The sequence below is a fragment of the Chanos chanos genome, chromosome 5, assembly GCF_902362185.1.
Source record: "Chanos chanos chromosome 5, fChaCha1.1, whole genome shotgun sequence".
Taxonomy (NCBI): Eukaryota; Metazoa; Chordata; class Actinopteri; order Gonorynchiformes; family Chanidae; genus Chanos; species Chanos chanos.
The window spans coordinates 17,691,809-17,718,877 of NC_044499.1; the positions used below are offsets into that span (position 1 = coordinate 17,691,809).

The 27,069-nt window shown below is 40.6% G+C and overlaps 2 protein-coding genes across 3 annotated transcripts in view; one reads left to right on the top strand and one right to left on the bottom strand.

The window, feature by feature from the left end:
• Positions 1-218: 218 nt before the first annotated feature.
• ptbp2b (polypyrimidine tract binding protein 2b) lies at positions 219-9,460 on the top strand. 2 transcript variants are annotated; one of them, XM_030773288.1, is made up of 15 exons: positions 262-269; positions 1,433-1,454; positions 1,715-1,775; positions 2,154-2,326; positions 2,442-2,585; positions 2,713-2,877; positions 2,996-3,106; positions 3,338-3,512; positions 3,935-4,036; positions 4,727-4,842; positions 6,651-6,684; positions 7,300-7,392; positions 7,781-7,997; positions 8,726-8,803; positions 8,932-9,460. In XM_030773288.1, exons 1-15 carry the CDS (start codon positions 262-264, stop codon positions 9,059-9,061), a joined length of 1,629 nt encoding a protein of 542 aa, XP_030629148.1. In that variant the 3' UTR covers positions 9,062-9,460. The 2 variants fall into 2 exon arrangements, with proteins under 2 accessions (XP_030629149.1, XP_030629148.1); XM_030773289.1 differs by lacking the exon at positions 3,935-4,036 and having other exon boundaries at positions 219-269; positions 1,424-1,454; positions 3,338-3,536.
• A 12,767-nt stretch (positions 9,461-22,227) lies between these two features.
• Positions 22,228-27,069, bottom strand: part of dpydb (dihydropyrimidine dehydrogenase b) — a 67,680-nt gene continuing 62,838 nt past the window's right edge. The window contains exons 21-23 of the mRNA XM_030773264.1: positions 24,224-24,373; positions 23,826-23,966; positions 22,228-23,315 (exon numbers count right to left, since the gene is read on the bottom strand). Coding sequence (XP_030629124.1) covers positions 23,145-23,315; positions 23,826-23,966; positions 24,224-24,373 — 462 coding nt within the window. The 3' untranslated portion in view covers positions 22,228-23,144. The remainder of the gene's footprint in view (positions 23,316-23,825; positions 23,967-24,223; positions 24,374-27,069) is intronic.

Consider the following 27,069-nt stretch of genomic DNA (forward strand, 5'->3'; position numbering starts at 1 on the left):
AAAACAAAACAGAAAACATAAACAAAACACTTAACCAAAAACAACGACTTCGCCTCATACAAACCTGCTGGTTTCGAGAAAAAAAATCCACGACCCGTGGTTGAGGCAGGACGTCACTCCTCATTACTATCGTAATAGAACATCGGCTACGTTCGGCGGAAATCGTAAACTACTTGCCACCATTTTGCTAGCTTGCGCAAGGTTGGTGGAGCTGCGGTTAAAGCAATCGATATAAGGAACGTGGAGAAGGCTTCCCCGGCAATGGACGGGTATGTGTGCTCAGTTTAATAAACATGATAGTATGCGCTTCCCTTTGTGAAAGAATTTTAATAGAAGAAATTATGTACAGGCTAACTAGACTCTGAACTAAGCTCATGGCCATATAACGGTCAGTCTCCGATGCGCTAGTTAGCAAGCGAACCACAAATGAAATGCTAACGTTACTGAGCGACAGGAAACGAGGGAAAGCAAGTCATTTAGCACGATGGCCTGGTAGAGCATCATGGAAAAAAACGATACGCTTTTTAAAATGTTGACCATACACTGACTCTTAAATGATTTGTCATCATATAAGCTTTTTAATATCTTATAGGTAACACTGGGTAACGTTTTGACTGACATCGTTAAAGTAAGCTGTGTATGTGTTACTGTCCATGAATCAATAGCCAGCAATGTAGCTCGCTAGCTAACCTATGTTAGCCTTACAGTGTGCTATGGCAGGCGCGCTTTGTTGTTGCAGATTGAACGTGTTTCCTTTGTCTGAGACGCATGTCGTTTCGTCTAATTGAACATACGTTCAGGGTTGAATGTAGAGCGAACCAGTTAACCATATATTTTCGCACAGAACTCTGCATAAGTATATCAACACACTTGACTGGACAACGTCTGTTTGTTTTCCGTTTCACTCATAGAAACAACCTTCGTCATACGGCTTGAAGCGCTAGTTGACTTCCATAGGGAGCGGACTAGCCAATCGGTTAAATGAGGCTCCCGTTAGCTTTTTGGTTCTCCTTAGCTGGCCGATCTATATATGGCTAATAAGTGTGTACGTTGCTCGAAAACATGTAGCTTGCTAACTTGGAGAATTAGGTTAAGGGCGCAGTTAGAAATATGTCCCACGTTTCATTGCGAAGTAGAAGTCCTCAGTTTTGACTGGTCTCTTAATCTGATACTGAAGCTGTTAACATTACTCGCAGTATTTTTATTACAACGTAATTAGTTGCTTTGGCTGTGCAAACCATGCACTGGCAAAGCCTACCGAGGACAGTTGTAGCTAATCACATTTAGCAAACTACCTACTTGATTCATGATAGAAGGTGGTGACAAGCAAGTACGCGAATCCAGTAGATTTTCAAAATGTGTTGAATTTACTGGTAAACCTGACAACGTGGTAATGTCATCTCTCTCCTCTTTTTCTCTCCAGCATTGCTAGTGATGTTGCAGTTGGAGTAAAGGTAAAGTTTCCATTGTATTAGCTAATGTTTACTTGTGAAATGCCCCTTTTCTTTTAAAGGAAAGAAATGAAAAAAAAAATTACTTTAAGTATGATCTAAAGCAATAATAATAATCATAAAAACTTTTAAACACAGCTTTATTTAGTGTATGCAGAACGGAATGGTTTATAAGAAGTTCATCTACTAAGCTCTAATTTAGTCTTTTGTTTTTTGTTCATTTGTTTTTGTAAATATTCTTCTTTATGTTTTTTTTCCCCCAGAGAAGCTCAGATGAGTTGTTGTCTGGCAGTCTTTACAACAGTCCAAATTCTTCCGTTACTGGTAATGAAATGACTTTTGGTGAAATTTGCTTGTCAGCGTGATGCATGTTTTTACCTTCAGCTGTAGACTGCCCAATAACTGGACCCAGGGACCTTTTGCTCTGAAAATCAAAATACATCAATCTCAGCATCACCATTCTGTAAAAAACTGGCTTATTGCAAGACTATTATTATGGAGGGTGAATTTATTTTTATTTATTTATTTATGATGAATTTGTTTATCACAACATAAACAAGCAGCACAATGCGCTTCATTGTGTTGCTTGTTTATGTTTTGATAAATAAAGTCATGGGGAAAGAGTGCTTCAAAAGTTAACTAAAAAAATGAGATGCCAGTGGGCCACTCTGTGACAAATTTGTGTTTAATTTAACTTAACAGCAAATGGAAGCGACAGCAAAAAACTGAGGGTGGAGGACAGCATGGATAGTCCACCCTCCAGGGTCATCCACATTCGGAAACTTCCAAATGAAGTCTCTGAGACAGAAGTTATTGCTTTGGGCTTGCCTTTTGGGAAGGTCACCAATATCTTGATGCTGAAAGGCAAAAACCAGGTATTTAAGAAATATTTCTTTTAAAGCATACCACAGTATATGTTTGGTAAAATGATATTGCTTGTTTGGCCAGTACCCTGCACAGTGTTCAAACATTTGCTTTGTCTTCTCGCAGGCATTCTTGGAGTTAGGAACGGAAGAGGCGGCAGTTACCATGGTGAACTACTACACCGCAGTAACCCCTCAAGTGCGTAACGTTCCAGTGTTTATCCAGTACTCAAACCACAAAGAGCTCAAGACCGACAGCGCGCTTAATCAGGTGAAGAAGCCATTCCACATCTCCTCCTCAAGCCCTTTTGTTTTTTTTTTAATCTTTTTTCTGAGCTGGTTTAGATTGTGGTCACAGTTGCGTTGGAGAGAGCGTTGATTATGTTCTGTGTTCTCAGCGTGCACAGGCTGTGCTGCAAGCGGTGTCTGCTGTTCAGGAAGGTGGCTCTCCAAATTCAGACACAGCGGCCAGTGAGAGTGTGTTAACGCCCGCCCCTAGCCCAGTGCTCCGAATAATCATTGACAACATGTTCTATCCAGTCACTCTGGATGTGCTTCAGCAGGTCAGCTTACATTCATCTGGGGGAAAAGAAAAGCCTTAGCTTGTCACACAACAGCTTCTGTTTTTAGTGTCGGTGGTTAAAACTTGAGGTAAATGTAGCGGCGTGTGTTTTCTTGTAGATATTTTCCAAGTTTGGGACGGTCATGAAGATCATCACTTTCACCAAAAACAATCAGTTTCAAGCTCTGCTGCAGTTCAGTGACCCAGTGAATGCACAGCAAGCTAAACTGGTGAGTGGATAGAGGATGAGCCGAGATGCAGGCTCTCTGTGTGAAGAAACTGCTGTGATTGAGCATTCAGTCTTTCATACTGAATTCTCAGCATAATGACATTTTGCTGTAACTTCAGGTGTTTCTGAGATTCACCATTATTCACATCCCTTTTTCTAATTATGATCTGTCACTCTTACATCCGCTGTGTTTATAATAAGCTCAGACACTCATGTCCTGTCTTTCTTTAAGTCTCTGGATGGTCAGAACATCTACAATTCGTGCTGCACTCTGCGCATTGACTTCTCTAAGTTGGTCAACTTGAATGTGAAGTACAACAATGATAAAAGCCGAGACTACACCCGACCAGAGCTGCCAGCTGGCGACGGGCAGCCGGCTGTAGACCCAGCTGTGGCTGCCGCCCTCAGTAAGGACTCCACCTCCCTGCTCGGTAAGACAGGAGACACGACGGCTCTGAACACTTCGTCCTCATCTGCTTACTGGCTCCCTTTTCTCCCTCTGCTACTCCCTACAGCTCTTGTCTCCCTCTCATTTTTTGAGCTGTGACCTCATCAGGTGTTTGTCCTTTCGGTTTGAACTCTTCTGAGTGTGGATAATGAATAGAAAAGAGATGGGAGGGAATTAGATGCTAGTTGTGCTTTTCTCTCCACGTCTGGCGATTACACTCATTCTAAGAGCCTGCCTTAGAAATGACTGAAAGAAGAAATTATAACGCAATGGAAAACACGTCTTTGTGGAACTTGTCCTGTTCACAAGCAATTGAAACTCAAAAACCTCCCAGAGCTGTAGACGCTTTGGTCCACCTCACCTGTCGCCTTCTCCCATAAGACTCTGATAACACGTTTTCCATAAGTACTCAATCTGGAAAGTTGGATTCCTACTGTAGTGGTGGAGGCTTTCCGTTTTCTCTTTATCTCTCGCAGGGCAGAGGTGCCTCTGCTTTGGTTCCAGTGTTTCTTTCCCTGACCTGCTTATCTATCCTTACCTCCTTCCTTTTTGAACTGAATGGAATTGCCAGTGCAGTTAGAATTGACAGGGCTCAAATTTTGAAACTGCTCCAGCATTTGCTTCTGACTGACCCATGGGATTAATAAACGATGTAATTGTCAGAATATAAATCTGATTGGACAATAAGGCCAACCGTTGTGCATTATGCTTGACCTCATGGATTGATATGTGCACTAATTAGAATGCTGTATTTCAGGCCGACTAGCTCTCCAGTCTGTCCTGTGAAGTCATTTAGGCAAAAGCAATGTGCTTATCGAGGCCCCTAACTGTAGCACCAGATGCAATTTTGTCACCGGATATTAGTCTGAGTGCCAGCCTGTTTAAAAAAAACGGCACTGATAAACATCTCGCTAACTGGGCGTGTCGAATCTGGAGTTTTGGCAGAGGCGGCATCTGGGGTGTTTTATGGATGGTGTGTGTTTGTCTGTGTGTTATTTGTATGGCAGAGATTAGGCGCATGGATGGTGTTCAGATCCAGACAGAATGCTTGAGATGGTCTCTGAGTTTCCAGTGCCAACAGTCTCTAACACCCCCCCCCCCCATGCTTTCTCCTTGCCAACTCACTATCCTGAACTCTTTTCCTCTCTGTCTCTCTCTCTCTCTCTGGTCCAGGTGCCATCAGCCCACTGAGTGCAGCGGCTGCTGCAGCAGCGGCCGCGGGGAGGGTGGCCTTGTCCGGGCATTCAGGCACCACTGGCGTGCTCCTGGTCAGCAACCTGAACGAAGAGGTCAGTATGCCCCTTACTCTCATTTTCTCCTCCACACCACTGCCCCTCCTGCCCCCGCTCTTTCTGTTCTCCTCAATCTACCCATCTGTGCTCAGACAGGTCACCTCCATACTTCACCTGTTCAGGGTTTTTTTTTGTTTGTTTTTGTATCTCACCAAGTCATCGTCTCTCAAGACACCAGCCTGTTTGTAACTGTTCAATGAAAGCATAAAATATTGGTCTCAAGATCTCTGCATAAAAGGCTGGCTTTTTCCAAACATGTTATTTAGTGTCAGGTCCATGCACTGTATCCTGAGCACTTGGTTGTTTGACACACATCATTTAAAAAAAAACCAAAAAACATCATTATAAACTGGTCTGTCTCCATTGTCATTGTACTCGCCCATGAATTTTTAATTGTTATTTTGCCATCAGTGTTAGTTTTAGTCAGCACTATTTTTTTAGTGTATTTGGCCCATATCTCTGTTTAAATCTACTCTGTGTTAGAAATGTACGTAAACACATTTCTTGACAAGATTCTCTACCAAATGAAAGGACACTCTGCAGTCTTTCTCCTTTACATTCTGTGCAAATTATCACTGTCTCCTAAACACGCTCTTTATCTCTTACTCTTTCGTTCTGTCTTGCTGTCTCTTGATATAATATCTGTTAATTCTCTCTCTCTCCTTCTCTCTCTCTCTCTCTCTCTCTCTCTCTCTCTCTCCCTCTCTCTCTCTCTCTCTCTCACACTCACTCTCACTCACTGTCTCTTGAAGTAATATCTGTTAACTCTCTCTTTTCTCTCTAAGCTGTTTATCTCTCTCTCCTTCTCCTGATGATCCACTGCCTCTCTCTAAGCTATTCAGAGTTGGTATGAAATGTGGTAGCTCCACCCCCCACTGCTCATTTCTCTCACATGATCTCTCTATTATTTCTCTATCTATGGAGTGTCAAAGTAATTTGTCATCATGGTTTCTTTTACCCCAAACACACTTGTGGGTCTGTGGAGTTTTAAACATGTGCTCTACTGATGCCATAACTCTACAAGGTGGTTTTCATATCGACACCCTGCATGGTGCCCCCTCGCCCCACCCCAGCCCCTCCCAAATAAAGCTAGTGCACCTTTATTACACGTCTGCCTGCATTTCATACTCTGCCAAGCTTAAGCTACTAAACCCTAAATGTGTTGTGCATGTCCTGTCTGCCTTCCCCATTGCTGTGCTGCAGATAGACTTTTTTTTTTTTTAAATGTACTCTACCCATGTTTGGTCTCAGGGGACTACATTTGGCAAGTTCAGGGTGGGAGAAAAAAAAAAAAAAAGAAGAAGATAAAAACAAAATAAAGAGAGCCCAGCCATTATCTGACCAAATTCCTGCATTTCCTGTGTACTGACCTGTATATTATTTTTGTCCCTTACTCCCTTTTTTTTTTCTTTTTTTTTTTTTTTTGAAATACTTCACATTGCTTCCCACCCATTCCCTCTCCCCCCTTGTTCACTTGTCCCTCTCTCCTCTACTACCATCCCTCCTTCCCCCTTTCTCCCTCGTGTACCTGTGTGACCCCCTCTGATGCCCTCCCCTTCCCCCCTCTGCTACGTCCTCTTTCCCTACCCCACACTCCGCCCGTTCATGCTTTGTGCCTGAACAAAAAAAAAAATGTTCCTCCTTGGACCAACTTGCCCCAATTAACTGCCTTGACCCATGCTCCATGACCACTTCACCATTCTACGGGAAACCACCCTCCGTTATGGATGATCTGTTCATCTCCGCTCTACCTCGACTCTTCTCTCTTCCTGTCTTACGCTGCTTGCTCTTCTCTCCTTCTAAAGATGGTTACGCCCCAAAGTCTGTTTACCCTCTTCGGTATGTTATCGTTAGCACTCTACCTCTCTTCTTTTATTTCTATGTTTTTGTTTATTGATTTTATTTATGCAATTAAGTTCTTTTTTTTTTCCTTTCTTTCGTTTGTTTCTCATTTTAGGTTTAGCTAGTGTTTTGACTCTAGCTGAGAAGAATGTCTTCATTTTTAGTTTCGTAATATCTGAGTTCTTCAGTTTATATACTTCAGATTTGATACTTTATCTTTGTTTTTTGTTTTTTTTTGTTTTTTTCTTTTCTCTTTTATATCTTTTGTTTTAAAGCCTCTATCTCTATCTCACTCTCTCTGTCTCTACTCATGGACAGCTTACATTAATGCATGATTGATTATTTTGCATGTAGGCTTTTTGAGTTTAACTTTGCCATTTCACTGAGCTTGTGTGTTGAGGGCGTTTCAGAGTATGTTCTCTTGCTGTTCGTATAAAGACTGTTTGGACAATCTTATGATTGGTGTAGATCATTTGGAAGTATGTACCATCTTCTTTCACCTTTCATGTCAAAACTCCAGCCTCTAAAGCACTAACTTGTCCTTCATGGTTCACTCCTCCCTTCCTCCTTTCCTTCCTTCCCTCCCTCCATCTGCCTTTCGCTTAAATTAAGGTGTCTACGGTGATGCTCAGCGCGTGAAGATACTCTACAATAAGAAGGACAGTGCTCTCATCCAGATGGCTGATGGGAATCAGGCTCAACTAGGTATGAGTCTCTCACGTACGGACATTAGTGAAATCAAACTCACATTACAGCACCTTCTCTCTGAACACTGGCTGTTAGGGAGGCTTAAATCTCTATGTTTTCAGTGTTGAAGATGTTAATATGTATGAATATGAACTTTATGTTATTATTATTATAATAAACTGTTGTTATATTATTATTAAAACTATATAAACTATTGCTCTTGAAATAACAGATGAGGTTATGAAATGTTACATGACAAATCACAGATGAGGTTGTGAAATGGTACATTTTCGAGTTTTAAACTGTTCCCACTGGTGAAGTCAAAAGATGGTGTTGTCAGAGCCTTTCTTGTAACCACAGGGAGACTGGTCATGTGACAGATATCATCATGTTCTCCTTATCCTAGCTATGAGTCACCTGAACGGTCAGAAGATGTATGGGAAGATCATCCGCGTGACCCTGTCCAAACATCAGACAGTGCAGTTGCCAAGAGAAGGGCTGGACGACCAGGGGCTCACCAAGGATTTCACTAACTCTCCCCTTCACCGCTTTAAAAAGCCTGGCTCCAAGAACTTCCAGAACATCTTCCCTCCGTCTGCCACCCTTCACCTCTCCAACATCCCGTGAGTGGCACCAAAGCTTCAGTCACATGGCGGTCCTGAGCCATGCTGTTGAGATTTTAGAAAGCCAATGCTAATTGGAGCTCTGTATGTTAAGTTTCAGCGCTGTGAGGAGATCTTACTGTCAGGTTATGCTGGTATTGTTTGACGACAAACACAAAGCTGGTCACAGACGACCATTAGACTGTCCAGTGTTTAGGTGCAATTCGACATTATTCAAAATGACTTTGTATCTGAAATTTCTCGCTCATTAGCGCTGCCTAATGCTGACCTTTCTGGACAAATTGTGGTTTTTTTCCGACTGGACAGTGAATGTCAATAAGCCAGAAAGATTCAGAGTTTTAAAACAGTTGGTTAGAATCTTATAATCAAGGCAAGAGCAGAGTACTGTAGACTGAGCCACACCACTTTTAGTTTGTTAAATGAAGTACACTCATGGACTGCTGCTTCAACAAGTTAAATAAACAAATAAATGTTACATAAGCATTTTCAAGGCTTGCCTTTTAATAATTGTCAGTCCTTTTCCTCTGTGTCCAAAAGACTTGTTTTGTTTTTTTTGTTTTCTTTCACTTCTAATGGAGTCCATAGGCAGTCAGGCAGAGTCAGATAAAGACGAAGGAGTGTGATTTGTGTACCTTTTTTATTTATTTATTTATCTATTTGAGATGCCATTTTGCCCTCTAAGTCTTGCTGCCTGTAGAAATTTTGACTTCTGTCCATTTTGTTCTCAGCACCGACGTGACTGAAGAGGACCTGCGTCTCCTGTTCTCAAACTCCGGCGGCACTGTGAAAGCCTTCAAGTTTTTTCAGTAAGATATTTTCAAAGTCCCTCACCAGCCGTGTAAACTGGACCTTCTGCATTACAGTATAGGTGGTAGCATTTCTTTCTTTGTCACAAAGCGTGTAAAAACCATCTTTCTATCTCCTCTCTCCTCAGAGATCGTAAAATGGCGCTCCTGCAGATGGCCACAGTGGAAGAGGCCATTCAGGCCCTCATCGATCTCCACAACTACGACATGGGGGACGGCCACCGCCTCAGGGTGTCCTTCTCCAAATCCACCATCTGAACATGTCTCACTCTTTACGCCCTTGTGTGATGTTCACCTCCTCATGCTCCCCTCTCTCCCCTGGGGAGCTTACAGTGAAATTCTTTTGTACAGTCATTCCTTAAATCCATATCGAAAGCAAGTGACATAGGTGAGAACGTGTTGGGCTCACTAATTTTTTGAAGAACTGCTCCCGAACCTCCTCCCATTATATGTGTGTGTGTTAGGCAAGCCGTTTCCCCTCTGTCTCACATTACTGAAGTAGATCCCTCTTTTTAGTATGGATTGACAAAATGTGCCTTACACAGCAAAATAGTGTCATCATTTTGCTCATTCATAATTATACAGGTTGTAGAAGTATAGGCACATTAGGTTTGATGGTGTAAGGAATGTCTCTAACCCTTGCCCCCCCCCCCCCCCCCCCCCACCTCCAGTTTGTGCTCACGTAGTCACGTAGATAGAGCAACCATTCTGAGCCTTTGAAACGTTGTTCGTATTTTTTTTTCTTCTTCTTCTTCTCGATCAAATGGTAAAGCCGTTTAATAATCACCTCTGTCTACACTGGCGTCTTAGTGGTGAAGTCAAGCTGGTCAATGCAGAAATGACAGCAGGGTTGCTTTTACTGTCTCAGTGTACAGTGACATCATTTTTCCGCCATAGTCAGATGTTGTCATGGCAACATCACCAGTAGTTCCGATCATGCTGAAAGGGCTATAGCAAGTCGTTTGACTGTGGCCCTTGGAACATCAACGTTCCGAAACGTCTCCACACTTAAACCACATTGGCTGCGGGGAGTATAATGTATAATATACCTGTAACGTTTAGATATTTTTCAACCTTGCTTCTGTGCATTTTTGGCCAACTATTAGCTAGAAGGTACAGCTGGATTTTTTTGAGCATGCACTAATGGGTCTTGGCAGTTGTCAAGTGAGACAAGCTACTTTTGCATGTATCAAAGTGACGGTGGTGGGCTTTGTGATGTCACAGTGATGTCATTGTGAAGTTTTGCCCTCACGTTAAGATGAACTGTTGGGACCAAAGTAAATGTGCCTTTAGCCTTACTTTACTCTGCATTGTAAAAAAAAAAAGGAAAAAGAAGTATCTGTTTCATTCAATCTCTGGAAAATTTTTATTGCATACAAAGTTTCAGACTTTACTATACAGACTTGGCTCAGAAAAGGATGCTGACTTTCTCCTCAATTTCTACTGTCCTCACTGTTGTTCAGAGGGACTGTACTCTGAAAGCCTCCGTGTAATGTAGGTTAGAAATCGATTCTGCCGTCCAAGTTTAGGAACCAGAGGGGAAGGTCTGTATATTTTCTACATAAGTTGAGTTTTTACATCTCTAGATATGTAAAATTGAGTATAGTTTGGAAGTGGCACGATTAAAAGTTCATTTTTTTACCGAGTTCATGTTTGATGGTCCCTGTGTGTTCTGGTTTGCCTCTGTAGCATGCTTAATAAACTCCTCTAGCTCTGTATTCACCTCTCTCAGCTGTCTCTCAACTCTCTCTCTCTCCTGTTCTCTGCATCTCACTCAGCTCTTCTGCTCTGATACCTTTTTGTGCAGGGTGGGAAAAAAACTCAGACTGGCTTTTGGTAGATGAGGTTAACTGACACTGATGTTGACAGTATTGTAAATCAGCTTTTTTTTTTTTTTTTGTGATAACATTTTTAGTACATATTTCCCACCCTGTCTTTTTCTTCTCTTTTAGAAAGGTCATTCTACTCAGAAGGTCTATTACTGCTCTAATCACTCTGTTCTGTTATATTCTTAGTTCAAAACTACCTCTGTCTGACAAAAAGGTATTTTTCAAACATCACAGATAAGAGAAGGGTTGACAAAAAAAGTATTATGCAAAAAAAGTAGACATTACCTTTGCAAGGACTGATTTAAGTTTGGATCAAATGATTTATCACCAACAAGAGAACAACATCTAACAGTAAACAGTATGTTTGCCTCAATTAAAAAAAAAGTCCTTATTTGGTATGAAATAAATTTTTTCCATCTAAAGCTGTGAAAAGTTATAACACTGAACGCTCTTGAGGAAGTCAGTAGCAGCTAATTCCATGTAGCAGTACATACATTTATTTTTGATTACGGTCACTGAGGTATTGTTCATGTTTGTTACTCTTAGTGACAAAGGAGGCTCTGTTTAAAGGTGTTTAAAGGTGTAGGCTCCCCTGTTTTGATAAGAATTTGTGAAAGTCCTCATTCATACACTAATGCTATTCATGACTACAGGAGGATGTCTTCATCTATGATGATGTGACAGTGAGATGCCACACACTGCGTTTATTCCACTTCCAGAAGGTTCTTCACATTCATCCTTTACATGTGTGACCAGAGCTCTCCTCAGTCCAAGATTAGTGACACTATCCTTCAGGGACCCTCTGAAATTTTTACCACTGCATTTTTAAGATGGTCTCTTCTGAAATATTCTCCTTATTAGTTCACAATACCAAGATGACTCCCCCCGAAGAGAATTAAAAATTAAAGACAGACAATGCTTATCACTCCAGCACCTTTACTTTGGGAAATTGCAACTGGAATTAGACGTCCAAGTGCATTTAAATTATTTATCGTCTGTGTGATATTCCGCAGATTTCATTAGTCATACACAATTACAGCCCAAGTGTCAAACAAGCGAGGGCTCCGGACCTCGCTTTTCACAGATTTTATGATTCACTGTGTCAAATACTTTCATTTATGATATCGATGTTTTGAATGACGGATTCCTCCTGACATTGTTCCATTCAAAGTAATAATGATCAAAACCTGAGGCTACACTGTTGAGTTTCCTTACGTCAGGGACATGTTTTGTCTGTTCCCGGCTCTGTTTTGATACGGTGGGACATTTCACTGGTTTGTTGGTGATGTAATGCCATTGAGAGGTTGGGGGTGGATGACTGGGAATTTAATGTGTATCCCAGGTCAATGGTCTACTACACAATACCGTAGCACCATCAGTGAAATGAAAGGGTGCAGCGCTATTAGTGAGAGTAGAGAGCAGTAATGCCACCATATAAGGAAAATGACTGAGTTTTAGGATTAGTCTGACAGTCTCTTCCCTACAGTTACATTTTCATTAAACACACTATGTGGCGCAGAAGAATAGCTTAACACATTTATTCAAAGGTTACAATCACAACCAGTTTGATCAACCTATGGGTGAGGAGGTTATCTAATTAAATTCACATTTATCTGTATGCAAATGTGCATCACCGCCTGCTTGTATTTAGCTTTAATGATTTATATTTAGTTTGGTTTTGTGAAAGAAAAAAAAAACTGATTTCATTTGGTTTTGTCCTCAGGATATTTTTTTTTTGTTTTTTTTTTTTAATGAGGTGGTGAGAGAGATTAAGCATAAAGCTGTCAAATGTAGAGTGAAAGCTGTCTCCTGTAAACGTCACAGATTTTTTTTTCCTGCTTTATCATGTATTTGATGCAGTTGCCTGCTGAGTTAAGCGACTAATTTATCTTGCCACGAGTTTCAGGAGAGCTCTGTTTGCTGTGCGCGTTTACGATGTCTCAGATTTTCACTCAGATCCCTCTCCTAAAATGTGTATCAGTTTTGTATGGGGGGTACCGGTAGAAATGCTTTAATTTTTTTTTTTTCAACTTATATCCAGATCACAAATGACTCCCCCACTGCATTTGAGCTAAAATGAAAGCTACGCTGTCTTAACCCTCTTGTATAATCAGTGCAAAAGCATAAACTTACATGACACAGTATTTGCCTGATGTAGGTATTATGCATCAACTCATGTGAAGCTGTAAACGCCCATTTATTACAATATCAAACAAAGGAAATCCCCCTGTATAAAAGAGTGTACTGCAGAAATGTTAGCCTGTACAATATACTCTGCACCACAAAGCAACAGCCCAATAACACTAATTCACAGAGAGGGATAATAAAAGGAATGACTTCCCACTATTGTTAGTGTGGGTGTCTGGCACTGCACAACAGGCAGACTGTGCCTCTCCTCCCTGCACCATCTTTAACGATCAATTGAGAGACAATTACTGCTTCTCCCTTAATGATCTACTTGCAGACAGTAACACACTTCTCAATCAAGAACGGTTTAAGGCTTATGAGCGTCCTCACAATAATCCAAAAACGTTAGCAGAAAAATATTAAAGAGGAAAGGGCAAAGGAGGGTTGGAGTTGATTTTAGCTTTGCTTATTACAGCAGAAATGAAAGAAAAAAAAATTGTACCTTTGTGTTTCTCTAGATGAAAATTGAATATCAATTTGTACCTCTGAATTTGAGGAAGAGGTGCTTAGGTAAAATGGTGTTCTCTTGCTCGCAATTTAGAATACGTGTGCACGAGACTCAGAATATTATAAGGACTTTTGAATAATGACATGGCTAATCACCCTAAAAGCTTATGAACAGAAAAGTTCTTTTTTTTTTTTTTGACAAATTCACATTCTTTGCATATTCAGTGGTACACAAATTTATAATAACATTACTTTGGACAGAGCTGGACTTTGTCTGTAAAGTCTGTGTAATGGCCAGTGTGAGTATGGCATTGATTGTGGTCAAGTTTGCCGTCGGACCTCATTTCTTCGTCTTTTTTTTCCTCTCTCTTTTTTTTTTTTTTTCCCTAAGAACTTTGCAAATCCAATAGATCTGCTGAAAGCCTGGCTCAAAGAGGAAAAGCTCGGAGAACAGGCTCAAGCTGAGGCCTCAGCCAATGCTGCTGATAGTCTGTAGCTTAGAGACCATTTTATCCCCCTTTAAAGTAATCACCCCATTACCATTTATCAGTACATTTATCTGGGGAACCCTCATTGAACATCTGCTTTAGGCTGGCCTCAGAAAGGAGAGAGGGAGAGAGAGAGAGCCCAAGTGTAAAGGACCAGACTGCAGTTTAGAGGAAGCTGTGCTTCACTGGCAGTTCCAACCGCTTTAGTGCCTTTACAGGAGCCGTCGGGCGAAAGCTGGACTCCCGGCTCCTCCTTAGGAGATACCTGAAGAGTGGCGCTTAACCGGTAGAAAAGAAATACAGCTCGTGAGTGCAGGATTCTCTTGTGCTCTGACTACAGCGCCAGCGTAAACACGCTGCCCAGCTTTGTCGGGGACCGTCCCCGACACTCGGTTAGGTCTGCCAAGCCCTGGCAGAGTGGCGCACCCTTGAGTCATCCTGGGTCCAACGCTGGCATTTGGAGGAGGCCAGCCCAAAAGCTCCCATTTAATGGCTGGCAAAATGAGATTACTACTGGACACTGTTCCACAGACAACCTACCTCCAACAGCCTAATTCAATTAGGAGAACAAATAAGACTTTATATCCTCTTTATGACTGGAAAGGAGCCACCGCATTGGAAACATTGACTTGGACCAGTGTTATATTATGATTGTGTTCCAAGTCATTCCACTCAGGGTTGGGTAATGCTCTGTGCTAACGCTTTTGTTTTCTTTGGCATGCTTTGAAGAACATACCAGTGAGTGCAGGGCTGTTTAAAAAAACAAAACAAAAAAAAAAAAAAAACACAGCAGGTAATTTTTTTGTTCAGAGCTCTCCTCACCACCGTGTCACCATTATTCCAACACCACTGAGTTCACCGCGCAAGGGTTTGATAGAATGGCTATGCTAATTGAAATACTAATTGTATTGCTAATTTTGAAGAAAATGTCACGCTTGTTCTTTCTTGGTCATGGAATTTGAACCACTGTAGACAGGCTGTTTTTTTTTTTTATCCTTATTAAATATGTATCCCAATAATTATTGAAGCGTGAAACAGCCATATGTCTCCTCCACCAAAGTCTTTACGAATGATTGGTTCATAATGTAACCAAGATGGAGTAGGGCTTGGATTATTTCTCATCATCTCTCTCCCCAAATTATGCTCTCTACTCAACTCTCTGAGTATGGTCATTCAAGAATGGCCAGTAATGTAATCATGGAAGAAACCAAGACTGTTGTTAGTCTATAATTGTGTCAAACTAATATGGTTTTCTGATTAGATGGACTGTCTTTCTCGTGGTATGTTGCCAGTACTGTCTGTCAAAAAGACATCAGGTTTGCCTTTGAGAGATTTCTCTCCTCTTTTACTGAAATTATGTTGATGGATTTATATGAAAGTCGGTTTCAGCTGTTCTCTCTAACCGTGAAATAAATGACATCAGCTTTACACTACCGATTGCCAACGACCACATTAACCGTATTCATCAAAAAAAGAACTCTAAAATAATTGAATCAATGCTCGTCATCTGTTATGTCTGATATTTGGAAAGTTGTATTTCTGTATATCCACTGAGCCAGAGAACTGACATGACAAATAAGATAAATATGACATGGATTAGATTCTCACCTGCGTGAGTTTGGAATTTATCTTTATTTATTTATACACATTTATATGAAATTTATCTGAGGCCATTTCAGATGGAATGAAATATGCTCCCCGATTTTATATTGGAGAATTAAAGCTTCTTGCCAAAATTCTAAGAATTTGTAAAACTATTTGTTAAAATAATTTTTCTCCAGCTCTCCACGGCTACACTGTCATACTTATGACAGACAGAAAATGATTAGCTGCACCATTTCTCTTCTGTTGTTTTTCTTTTTTTATCCGGGCTTATAATACTTATAACAGAGTGAAATGAAAAGCGTGGTTCGCAAGCCCCCGCTGCTGCCAATTATCGGGGGTCATGGGTCTTAGATCTACATACTTCTGATTCAGTATGTTAATAGCTGTAATGATTTTTGTCATATTGAGTATTGCTGACCTAAGTGATATAGGGTTTGAGGATATGGTAAAATACAGTTAGTCAGTGGTCAGGTAAAGAAAAAAAAAAGTGCTTTTGGTTTTCATATTTGCTGAACGCTGGTTTCTGACTGTCTGCAGAGTCCATGCACCTGTTTTCCAGATAATACTGTCATCCTCTGATTATGATGACGGGAAAAGGGTTGGGGGTTTGGACCCATGGGACAGAGTTATGAGCCCTGTCCTAAGAGAAGCCTGCAGTGGTACTGTGTGCTCCATACCAGGCTTTCATTCAGCATAGCCACAAGAGGCAATGTTCTGTGAACAGGTTCAAAAAATTCTACCTCTTTTGCCACTTGAGAATGCAGAAACGAGAAGATCTGAGGTATTCAATTATTAAAGATAAATGTCTTTTTCCTGTTATTACATTGTTGAAAAGAGCCCCCCCCCCCCCCCCCAATCATAACAACAGTCAATTGTACAGTACCCTCTACTGGTAGAAAGAGGTAGTAGTTACACAAGATTCTGACTAAAAATAAAAACTTTACTTCAGAATTGTCACTTTGAACTTTAAACAAAGTTATCTTATCTGGAACAATCTTCTAGCATTTCAAACATGAGAAGACTTAGATGGCTGTTTATGAAGTTCCAATTAACAACAAAGGAGAAGGAACTGATGTTCTCACAAACACCTGAACCTGACCCTGAAGGTGTTCTGTACTGGTAGATTGCCTTTATGTGTGAGTGGTACGACAAAGACACTTGTTTCTTTTTTTTTCCTTTTTTTTTTGCTAGTAGAATCAGACAAAAAGAAACAAACAAAAACGCATATACTCCCTTGGACAGTAAAATATTCAAGTAAGCTGGTTTCATTTTCTTGCATCTTAAACCCTATTGTTGCGAATACAGATGTAACCACTGAGGGCTCACAACATAAATTAGACCTCTACAAATGTATCAGCATTTGGAAAATCTAGCCGATTTGTTTGCTGTAAATGCAGTTGAATACTGAAATTGAATCACAATTGAATTATCAGTTGAAATGATAAAACACTGATTTTGCTTTTGATTGTAGTAGATTGTCTAATCTTCCAGGTTAGCTAGGTTTCATGTAGTAACTTACATGTGCTTCAAGTTCAAAGGATGTAGCTAATCTGGTAGCTAAGGTTACTTACTTGCACTTTTAATTTAGCCAACTTGTTTGGTAGCTATGCTACCATGGTAACATGGAGTTTTGCTCCATTTGTGTTTTGATTTGTTGTTATTTCTGTTACTAAGTGCTTGCAAACAGGGTTTTGAAGGCCGCTGACCCTGTGTACAAAACAACCCAATGCTTCCAAAGAGCGGAACATAAAATGTACAGATATAATGTTTATTGTATCCTTATAAGATTTTTTTCAGTTTCTTTTAACTATTAATAATGTTTTCTCCCCACGAGAGAGTGAGGCCTCCGAATTCTCATCTGTCTTAACGCTGTGAAGCTCCTTTCGTTGAACTTAAGATAGTTGACATCACCTTTCATTTTGTAGATACAGTTGTGTAGGCTTGGAACCAGGACCCATGGTTAGAACCATAGAATTATTAGAGGACCTCTATGGTTTGAACAAATGAAGCAATGCAATATTAACACTAGCACCACATCATTGGCATTGTTGAAAGAATGTTTACTGTGTTTATTTTATATGTATATATATATATATATATATACTTTTTGTTTTAAAATTCAAATTTCAGGCTCCTTGGCAAGAGAAAATAACATAAGTACAGATTCATTTTTTCATTAGGTGGACACAAGCCAAATCTCTGCGTCTACACTGGATAAAATATAGATGTACTGAGCAGACAGCTGCCTTTCATGTTGAACAGACCATCCTCCAGTGCTCTCAGGGTTATTTAGGTAAGGTTCTCTGTATTCTCCCTCATGGTTGTGTGAGTTTAAGAGAAAGAAGTTCTGTTCATGACTGAGAGATGAGATTAAGGCCGATTGTGTCCAGGAGACCTTTATTCAGTACTCATTTCTTCATGCTGATGGTTTAATGTGATCTTTAAGGTGAAGTCTCTCTGTTGGTTTTGTTCCCTACAGCACTGTACCCATGATGCACTGAGGTCATCCTGCCTACCTTGGTTTGGTCTTTAGAAAGAGATTTCCTGGAAACTCAGATGTGCTTAGCTAACCACACTTTAGATATTTTATATATACACACACACACACACACACACACACACACACACACACACACACACACACACACACATATATATATACATACATACATACATACATACATACATACATACACATATATATATACATATATAGCTATTGAATTGAACACCTTTGTGAATCAGATGTGGTTGAAAGAAGAGGTGACTATCAATTCTGTCTGCCATTTAAAAAAAGGGATGAAAACTAAAATGTGCTTTGTCCCCATCAACCATTTCTATGCACTTAGCCCTGAAGCTGTAAGAAGGGAATAAAGATTACCAGTACATACTTATTTGTTCTTTTAATTATTTATCTAGTCGTTCATTTTCTCGAGACACCCCTCTAATAGCTCCTCCCCCAATGACTCTCATATACAGTGTAATGCAAGGTTCCTCTTAACGCTGTGTTTGTGCAAGCATTCATCAGGTTGCAATCACCCTGAATTCGACTTTACTCATGGAAGCATATTTCTTCAGTAGCTGAACAAATGGTGTTTACTCAGAGTGGTGAAATAGTTCTCTGTCTCTCTGTCTCTGTCACGCAGTGTCTCTCTCTGTGTCAGAGCACTGGAAGTCAAAATAACCTCCTGCCTGAAGATGGAATCATCTTTCACTGCTTCATTTGGTGGTTTCATTGTAAGTTCTGGCCCAGTCCATTGACAGTGACAGAGATGCATACCACTGGACCAGATGCAGAATAACTCATAGCAGTCAAATCTCACTGTTATTTGTTTTAATCAGGAAGATAAAATCTCAACCTCAATTTACAGATTTTCACTATTTGCAGTTTGTCATTGTTAGCCAGAGGAAAGATTAACACATGGTATTATGTATTACGTACCCTCTAGCTTCTGCCTTTGTTTAAACATTCATTTTTTTCTTTACCACTCTATTCAAAGTCCATCCAGGGTCCATCCATCCCACACCCGTTTGTATTTATCAGACTCTCTTGAGCAACACTCAGTGCCATAACCATGTGAATGTAGTGGGGTCGATTCTCCTGCATGCTGCACTGACCATTATGAATGAAATAACACGCTGAACTTCATTTTACTGACAAAGATTCATTATGTCAATACGTTTTAGTTACGGTCTCATTCTCTCTCTCTCTCTCTCTCTCTCTCTCTCTCTCTCTCAGTGTCTCTCTCTCTCTCTCTCTCTCTCTCTCTCCTCTCTCTCTCTCTCTCTCTCTCTCTCTCTCTCTCTCTCTCTCTCTCTCTCTCCCTCTCTCTCTCTCTCTCTCTCTCTCTCTCTCTCTCTCTCTCTCTCTCTCTCTCTCCCTCTCTCTCTCTCTCTCTCTCTCAGTATCTCTCTCTCTCTCTCTCTCTCTCTCTCTCTCAGTATCTCAGTTCCGTATAGTTTTACGCACTGTTTTCCCCTGTATATGATTTAAGCCAATGACAGACATTACAGTTCTGTTTTTATGTTTGCCTATATACTGCATAGAGCTGTAAAAGCTGTTTTCACTCTTCTGACAGATAGTGAAGTCTTCGTTATTAGTTCTCATGTTTTTCCCCCCTCCTTTGATATACAGCTTTGGCTGCTCAGATATTATTTATCAACTGGTGTGTGTTGCCGTGACTGTGTGGTCAAGGTCTGTGCTGACCCCTGTCAGAAACGTGATATCATTTTGGATTGTAAAATGTGTGTATGTTAAAGTGTTATTTATATTTAGAGAAAGGTCTTGTGTCGGCTCTTTCTAAGCTGTTGTAACTGAACTGACGTGAATTAAGGGCAGAGCCAAATAAGCGTGGTCTCTCACATTTTTTCTTTCTGAGCCCTGCTGGCTTCCTGGATCTTCTGATGGGGATGATAAAGAGCTTTACATCACCACGGGCTTTGTGGACGAGTGCAGAGAGGCATCCACCAGTAATACAGGCATTAACTTTCACTTGTGTCAGTCCAGCATCCCTGTCCTCAGCTGTTCTTAGCTGTCTGGATCGCCAGGTCCAACAGCTCGTGGACAGAGTGGACACCCTGTCACCAGCACTATTCCACTACATATCTCAGCACGTCTCAGCCTTTTTCACCACCCTGGTTTCCAGAACATTCTCTCTCATCTCAACAGCTTTCTCTGTCTTTTACCTCTGCTCTCCCAGGCCCGCTTATAGCCACTTCTCATTAGTTTTTACTTTTTGGCATTTGCCTGATATAGCAGTATTGGGACTGTTAACCTCATTCTTGTGCTCTCTCTCTCTCTCTCTCTCTCTCTCTCTCTCTCTCTCCCTCTCCCTCTCCCTCTCTCTCTCTCGTGAATGCTCTCGGTCTCTCTCTCTCTCTCTCCTTCTCCCTCTCTCTCTCGTGCATGCTCTTGCTCTCTCTCCCTCTCCCTCTCCCTCTCCCTCTCCCTCTCCCTCTCCCTCTCCCTCTCCCTCTCCCTCTCTCGTGCATGCTCTCGCTCTCTCTCTCTCTCTCTCTCTCTCTCTCTCTCTCTCTCTTTCTCTTTCTCTCCCCCCCCTCCTGCTCCCCCCTCTCTGTGCTAAGTCACTGTGTTCTGGGTAAAGCCAAAGGCCTCCCAGCAGGATGCTTTTGGCATCTCTGAGTGGAACCTGGAATCTAAGGCTCATCGCTGAGACATCATCCCTCCATTTGATTCTTGAAAGCCCAAATTTCAACATGACAGCACTATCAAATTGTTTGGAAAGGTGAAATCCTTCTCTAATAGTGACATTCATATGATAGTTATCAACATTTTTGTGAAGCCAGTGTTTTAGTACGTGAAAGCGAAACACACACACACGCACACACAGTGAGAGAGAGAAAGAGATAGATTTAAGATTCTCTTTATATAATTTTCCAAATATATATATTTTTAATAAACAAGATTTTAATAATTACACAAATCAGTTTTGCGTCTTCTTTCAGAAGGAAAAAAAAAATTCAAAAAATGTACTTTAATAATTTAGCTTGTGTAGCTGTTGTTGCAGTCAAAGCTTTATCCAGTATTGCAGAACACTCCGGAAATATTCACCTGGACGCACATTTTGGTACCCGGCGTGTGGTCCCAACAAATTTTTGCAGAAACATGAAATACATATCACTTTTGATCTGTGATAGACAACAGTTTATTAACGTTAGTTGAAAAATCCAGAGGAAAAAAAAAAAAAAAAGTCAGAAATGCCGGAGGATAGCGAGGTGGGCCGTTAAGTATTGTAGGCATGCGGAGAAAGGTGAAATGGTGAACTAATATGATGAAACACCGGATTCCTCGTGTCACATATAGACGCTCCAGTGGAAAGGTCAATATTATTCCTCGGTGATGCGAGAGTGAAAGAGGAGAAAAGGGGGAGGGTTCTCTCTATTAACATTTATGAATAATTTAACCTGGCATGCCTGGCCACATTCCAGGAGTCATAATTTCCTAATTGCAATCAGAGAGAGGAAGTTGTCTGGATGATGCACAGTGATAGATGTATGACAGCTTTGGAACGGTTACAGATAGCAGTGGATTTTTGCCCAGGAGAGAAGCTTAGTTCTCAGTGTCTCAAGTACTCAGGTGCAATAACCATCAAGCCCAATCTCTGTCATCTTCTCTTTTCTTTTCTTTTCCTCTGCTAGAGAGAAATAGGCTCATTCTCTCTGGTGTAAGCTTTTACTTACCGAAATCTCGCCATCAGATTGGATGTAATGGAGGTTTTGATAAACCATCATTTATAAAAGACATTATGATGTATTGGTTATGTAGGTTCTAAAGTATGTGATATTTCAAAGCTTCACCCTGGTTGGACCACCAGGACGGTCATGAGGACTTGTAAACATTAAAAAAAAAAAAGAAGCAATAATTATGTTTACTATGCATATTTAAAATGTCTGTGGAAGCCAGTAGGACCCCAGGGTTCATGGGATAATGGGATAAACGTGAATTGACAGTTTGTCCTTTGAGTAGGATGTTTCCTTTTCAGAGGCACACATTTCACACAGCAATTTAAGTCATGTTCAAATGGATGTACCGCCAGTACGAACTAACAATTCAAAAAAGCCAAGCTTTAGTTTTAATCCCTGTTCACTGAGTGGCAATGTTGATGATAAAATAGCTTAGACAAGTGTCTGTCCCTTGTCAAAAGAAACATTTCTGTGCTTTTTAAAGAGAGCTCGCACACCGAGTCTCTCGCTCTCTTTTTCTCTCCTTTTTTTTTTCCAGGGGATATCAGTTATATCTTTTTAATTAACTTTAAACTTGTCTAGTGGACTGAATGGGACATTTGGTTTTAAATTCACCAATTACAGAGTTTGAATGAACACAACAGGAAAACAGGAATGCTTTTTCAATGTTTTATTTAAATCCACAAAGAATGCTTTGCTTTTCTAAAACGAATTAAAAGATGCATTAAACTGACACTCATGAATATCACTGGAAAGGTTTGTTAAGCATAACTAACGTCTACTTTAAAAGATAAAGCGAGCGTTGCATTTTTAAATGCAAATTTAAGAATTAGACAGAGATAAAGCAGACTGATGTTACTAAAACATGCAATGACAATTAGTAAAAACTCTAAATTAGCTGCTGGTATCACTGCTACAGTGAAATATTGTCCTATCATTGCAAAAACAAATCTCATTTGACCATAAATAAATCATATGACTAATCACAAACATAATTTTTCCTCGAACCAGAAGATCCATTCAGAGTAATAACTGTTCATTTTGGCTGACATGATTTCCCTTATTGTGCAAAGATATTTTGTGTGATTTGTTCTCACTAAATAAACATCATACATGGGTATTGAGACTAACATGTGGTCAGCTCTGGTCTGTTATCAGTTTACAGACGTTCGTCTGTGACACACAGGTCTACAGTACAAACACACCTCTCTCAGTGGAACCTCCCCCTCACCTCTGATTATCACATCTTGGGGAGAGGCACAGGAATAAACAATTGCAGGCCATTGTTTAGAAATAATGCAACTCTTTGCGCCAGCGCAATTATTTCTGGATAATTGGCTTGGGAATGTAAGGCAATTATTTCTCCAGACTAATTATTCGTTTTCATAATAAAGGTAATTTTTCACACTGCAATTATGAGTGGAATCGATGCTGTGAACTATACCTCAGTCCTTGTCTCTGAACCCCCCTCAACCCCCACACCCCCATCTCTCTCTCTCTTTCTCTCTCTCTCTCTCTCTCTCTCTCTCTCTCTCCCTCTCTCTCTCTCTCTCTTTCGGTCAGGTAGTGCCACTGTCTGCCTTAGCAAACAGGATTAACAACCTGAGGCAGGCCCCTCTTGGGTATGTATGGTGTTGTCCTGGTAACCATTTTGATGCAGTCGATGATGGGGCACACGCTTAGACAGAGTGTGCAGCCGGTGCAGCTGTCCGTGATTACAGGAAGATGGGTCTCAGGGTCAAACTTAATAGCCTGCAAAGAAGAGGAAGCAAAAAAAAAAGAAAAAAGCTATTACATTAGAGCAATTATCGACTCTCCATAGGAGGATTTCCCCACTCCAGGGAAAGCTTTTCAAGAGGTAGAAGAGGAAGGCCAAAAAAAGAAAAAGAAAAAAAAAAAAACACCCTTACAACAATGACAGCGGCTTGCACAACAGCGTGACGCGCTGAAAGGTGAACAGCTGCTTTCATTCACTCAGCACAAACCTTACTGCCATCACACCCCAGACTCCAATTTAAACATTTCCCCCTAAACATTTAGACTGTGTGATTCACAGGCAAAACAGCCAAACCGCACAACGACAATTAATAGAAATTTGGTGAGAAAAAGCTTATTTGAACCAAGACGCTAATAAAAGGACGCGTTTTATGTGAGAATCGCTGTAATCAGACAGCGGCACTGTTTTTCCTCATCACTCACACATGACGGTTCAATGACGGTTTATGTTATATCAGCTCCCTGCCATTCCTCATCATCATCTACCTGGTATCCAGAGTCGTTGCAGGTCATGTAGCATTTGCCACAGTTGATGCACATTTCCTCGTCTATGAGGGCCTGGACCTGTTCCTTGTTGTTCAGCTCCTGATAGGCCCCGATGTGCTTCAGTGCTCTCGCAATCACATCCTGCACATGACAAAACCATCCCAAAAAAGTTAAACATCAAGCTACAATGTCAATCAGTCTCTGCAACAAGAGATTCAAACAGCAATATAGATTCAAATATCAGCATCAGGAAGAAACACCAAAGGTAGGGTTTTAGCACCAGCGTTTGCTTTTTGGCGTTATAACATGGCTATTCTCTTCAAGGAGCAAACATTGCCTTTTGAGACCAACAATCTTTTGGCCATTTTAAGGTTTGTTTAAAAACAAAAACAGCTGACCTTGACGGCTGGGACTGGTTTCTTGGGGATGAAGACCCTGGCTGCATTGGTGTCAGTGACCAGGTTGTCGTTGGCATCTTTCAGTTTCTTTTTGTACTCAGCCACGGCCTGGGTCTTCTCCATGAGATAAGGCCCAAAGTTGGGCAAGCTCTAAGGGACAAAGAGACAATGGATGGTCATTTTCAAAGCTTGTCCTTAGTTTATAAAAAAAAAAAAAAAACATTAAAAAAATACTAAAAACTTCTCTTGATTAGAAAACCTTGATTAGAAATTGAACTATTACATTTAGTAGGCAATTCATTCATTATTTCATGATCAATTTTCTGTTCAAATGGTTTTAGATTTAAATTCAAATGAACAGGGTGTTGTGAGCAAATAGGAACCATACACGTCTTATATGTACTGGATCCAATTGATGTCATAAATTACTTTCAAATAACCATTACAGTTAAGTGTTTTTTTTTTTTTTTTTAAATGAATCCAGGCCTACGGCGCAAGAAAATGATGTTGCACCTACACTGATCAATTAGAAAAGGTCAAGACTGTAGTATGGGGTTCTTTCTTCCCTCAGATTTTCACAGTGAAATATTCACCTAGACCTTGTCAGTCAGCTGAACTTAAAAGAGCCATTCGCATTCAGAGTCACACTTCAGTTCCTACACGCTGAGCCTCTGAGGAGAAAAGCTATAAAAAAAAGCCTCAGGCTTCCACTCCTCCGAATGGGACTCAACACAAAATGTAGCCTAACACGCCCAAGAAATCCAGCTCACCACAAATTAGCCATCACTTTAATGGCACCATAAAAGGAATGGAGACTAAATTGCCAGGAAATCACATAATACGACTGGTGATTCCAAGAATGAGGTGGTTACATTAATGGCTTGGCATTGAAATGATAATGAATGGTAATTCTCAAGGCAAATGGACGTATCAGTGGCTGAGGGCCATGGTTTCCAATAACTGATATCTCACCCCCTGATAAAGCTGACATAGTTTCTCATTTCTTTCATCTTTAAAGTGAAAGATCCCCCCCCCCCCCCTTGTTGGACGTTTTGCGCATTAAGCATATTTAAAAACCCAATTATCATAACATTTGAAAATGAAATATCATGTACAGCTTGATAAGGCCAACACATATATGTGAAGAGACCAGTGAAGAAATCCAGCTGGGAATTCTAAGAGTATGTTGACCATATATTTTTTTCAACACCATCAGTCACAAGATGTCTCAAAAGAACGAGGTCTCTTATTTTACCATGACCGGCGTTGGTTATCTCTTCAGTTAGTAACCAGATGAAACACGTCAAAAAAAAAAAAAGAAAGAAAAAAAAGAAAACATTTCAATATTTATTTTCCCTCCTCTTTCTCGCTCTCTTTTTTTTTTTTTACCTGTAGCAACACAGCTTCACCACATATCCCAGAAAAAGCAATGGCCTTGTGAGACTCAGTCCCATCAAAAGCATTGCTGAAACAAATGTACAAATCCATGGCAGCCGTGTTCACTTGACGACTAATGGCTAGCTTAGGGGGCGCATCCTTGATGTATTTATTTCCCTGTTGAGCGAACACTGGTGGCCCTGCTCTAATCCTGCATAAAAGCATTACTCTCACAGGCAGACTCTGACAGCCTAATGAATCAACTGCTCCTGCCTCAGAGCAGACAAGCCACCGAACCAGGAACCTGATCAAAACAAAGGCGACGGACAGGGGTATATAACCCGTGGAAAAATGTGCGTAAATAAAAATGGATCGGACCGCTACCTTTATGAAGAGAGAACATTTCCGGAGAAACCTAAGGTACTGAACTGCTTCCTGTGTGTCTGCGGAATTCATCTTACACAAAGATACACATATTCTGGCAGGCCTGTGACTTAGTCTCTACATCCTTCACATGCAAGGTGCACAGAAGGCCATCAGCCATCTGAAGTCCATTTCCTCCTGTAGCAGAGAAATAGATGACAATGTGATGGCCTCACAGAGAGAGAGAGAGAGAGAGAGAGAGAGGAGAGCTACAGCTCTCAGCTTCTTCTCTGTTTCGCTTGGAGCAGCACATTTCCCATATGCTAATTCCCTCTAAGATCTTTGAAAGGAACAGTGGCTTACAAATCGTAGCTTTTTAAATGCCCTACCCCCCCCCCCCCCCCCCCCCAAAAAAAAAAACGAAAATATAATGGAATTTTGCATGAATAAGTTGCAAATCTGTTGCCAAGAAATGAAGAGATTAAGAAAACAGAAAAGCAACTTGAGGAAAAAAAATTCTAATTTGATCTTTCATTGAGATGCTGTGTCACATATTTCAGTTAAGAACAAATCATTGCTAAACCATTTGTAAAAAAAAAAAAAAAATCTAAAGTCTAACTTTTTTTTTTCTTCTTTTCTTTTTTCTTTTTTTGAGAGTAAAGATTTTTGCATGTGGATTTTGATACTGGAGTCCTGCTGATTTAATGAGAGGATCTAAGGTAGTGAGCAGACACTGCCAAATCTCATGTCCCAGGCAAACGGAGAGGCTCGGCTAATTAGAATGCAGAGCCTTCCAAAAACGCAAGGGGGTCAATTATCCCATCTCCCCTCTGGATTGTAAATGAAGAGGCTAGTGCTAAGGAAGCGGCCCACATGTGTCAGTCTGTTTGCTCATATAAATTAAACATGAATAAGATTGGTGGTTCTGGTCTATCTGTAGCATTATACTTATTGTGTAACAAACCAGACAAAATAAACCCCATTAGGTTAAAACCAATTAATATATAGGTAACTCTGTAATACCTGTACAATGTTTAATTCCAAAAAGCCAAAACAACAGGCTGATCATACTGATGCTCTCTCCGGTTCAAACAGGCACGATAGCA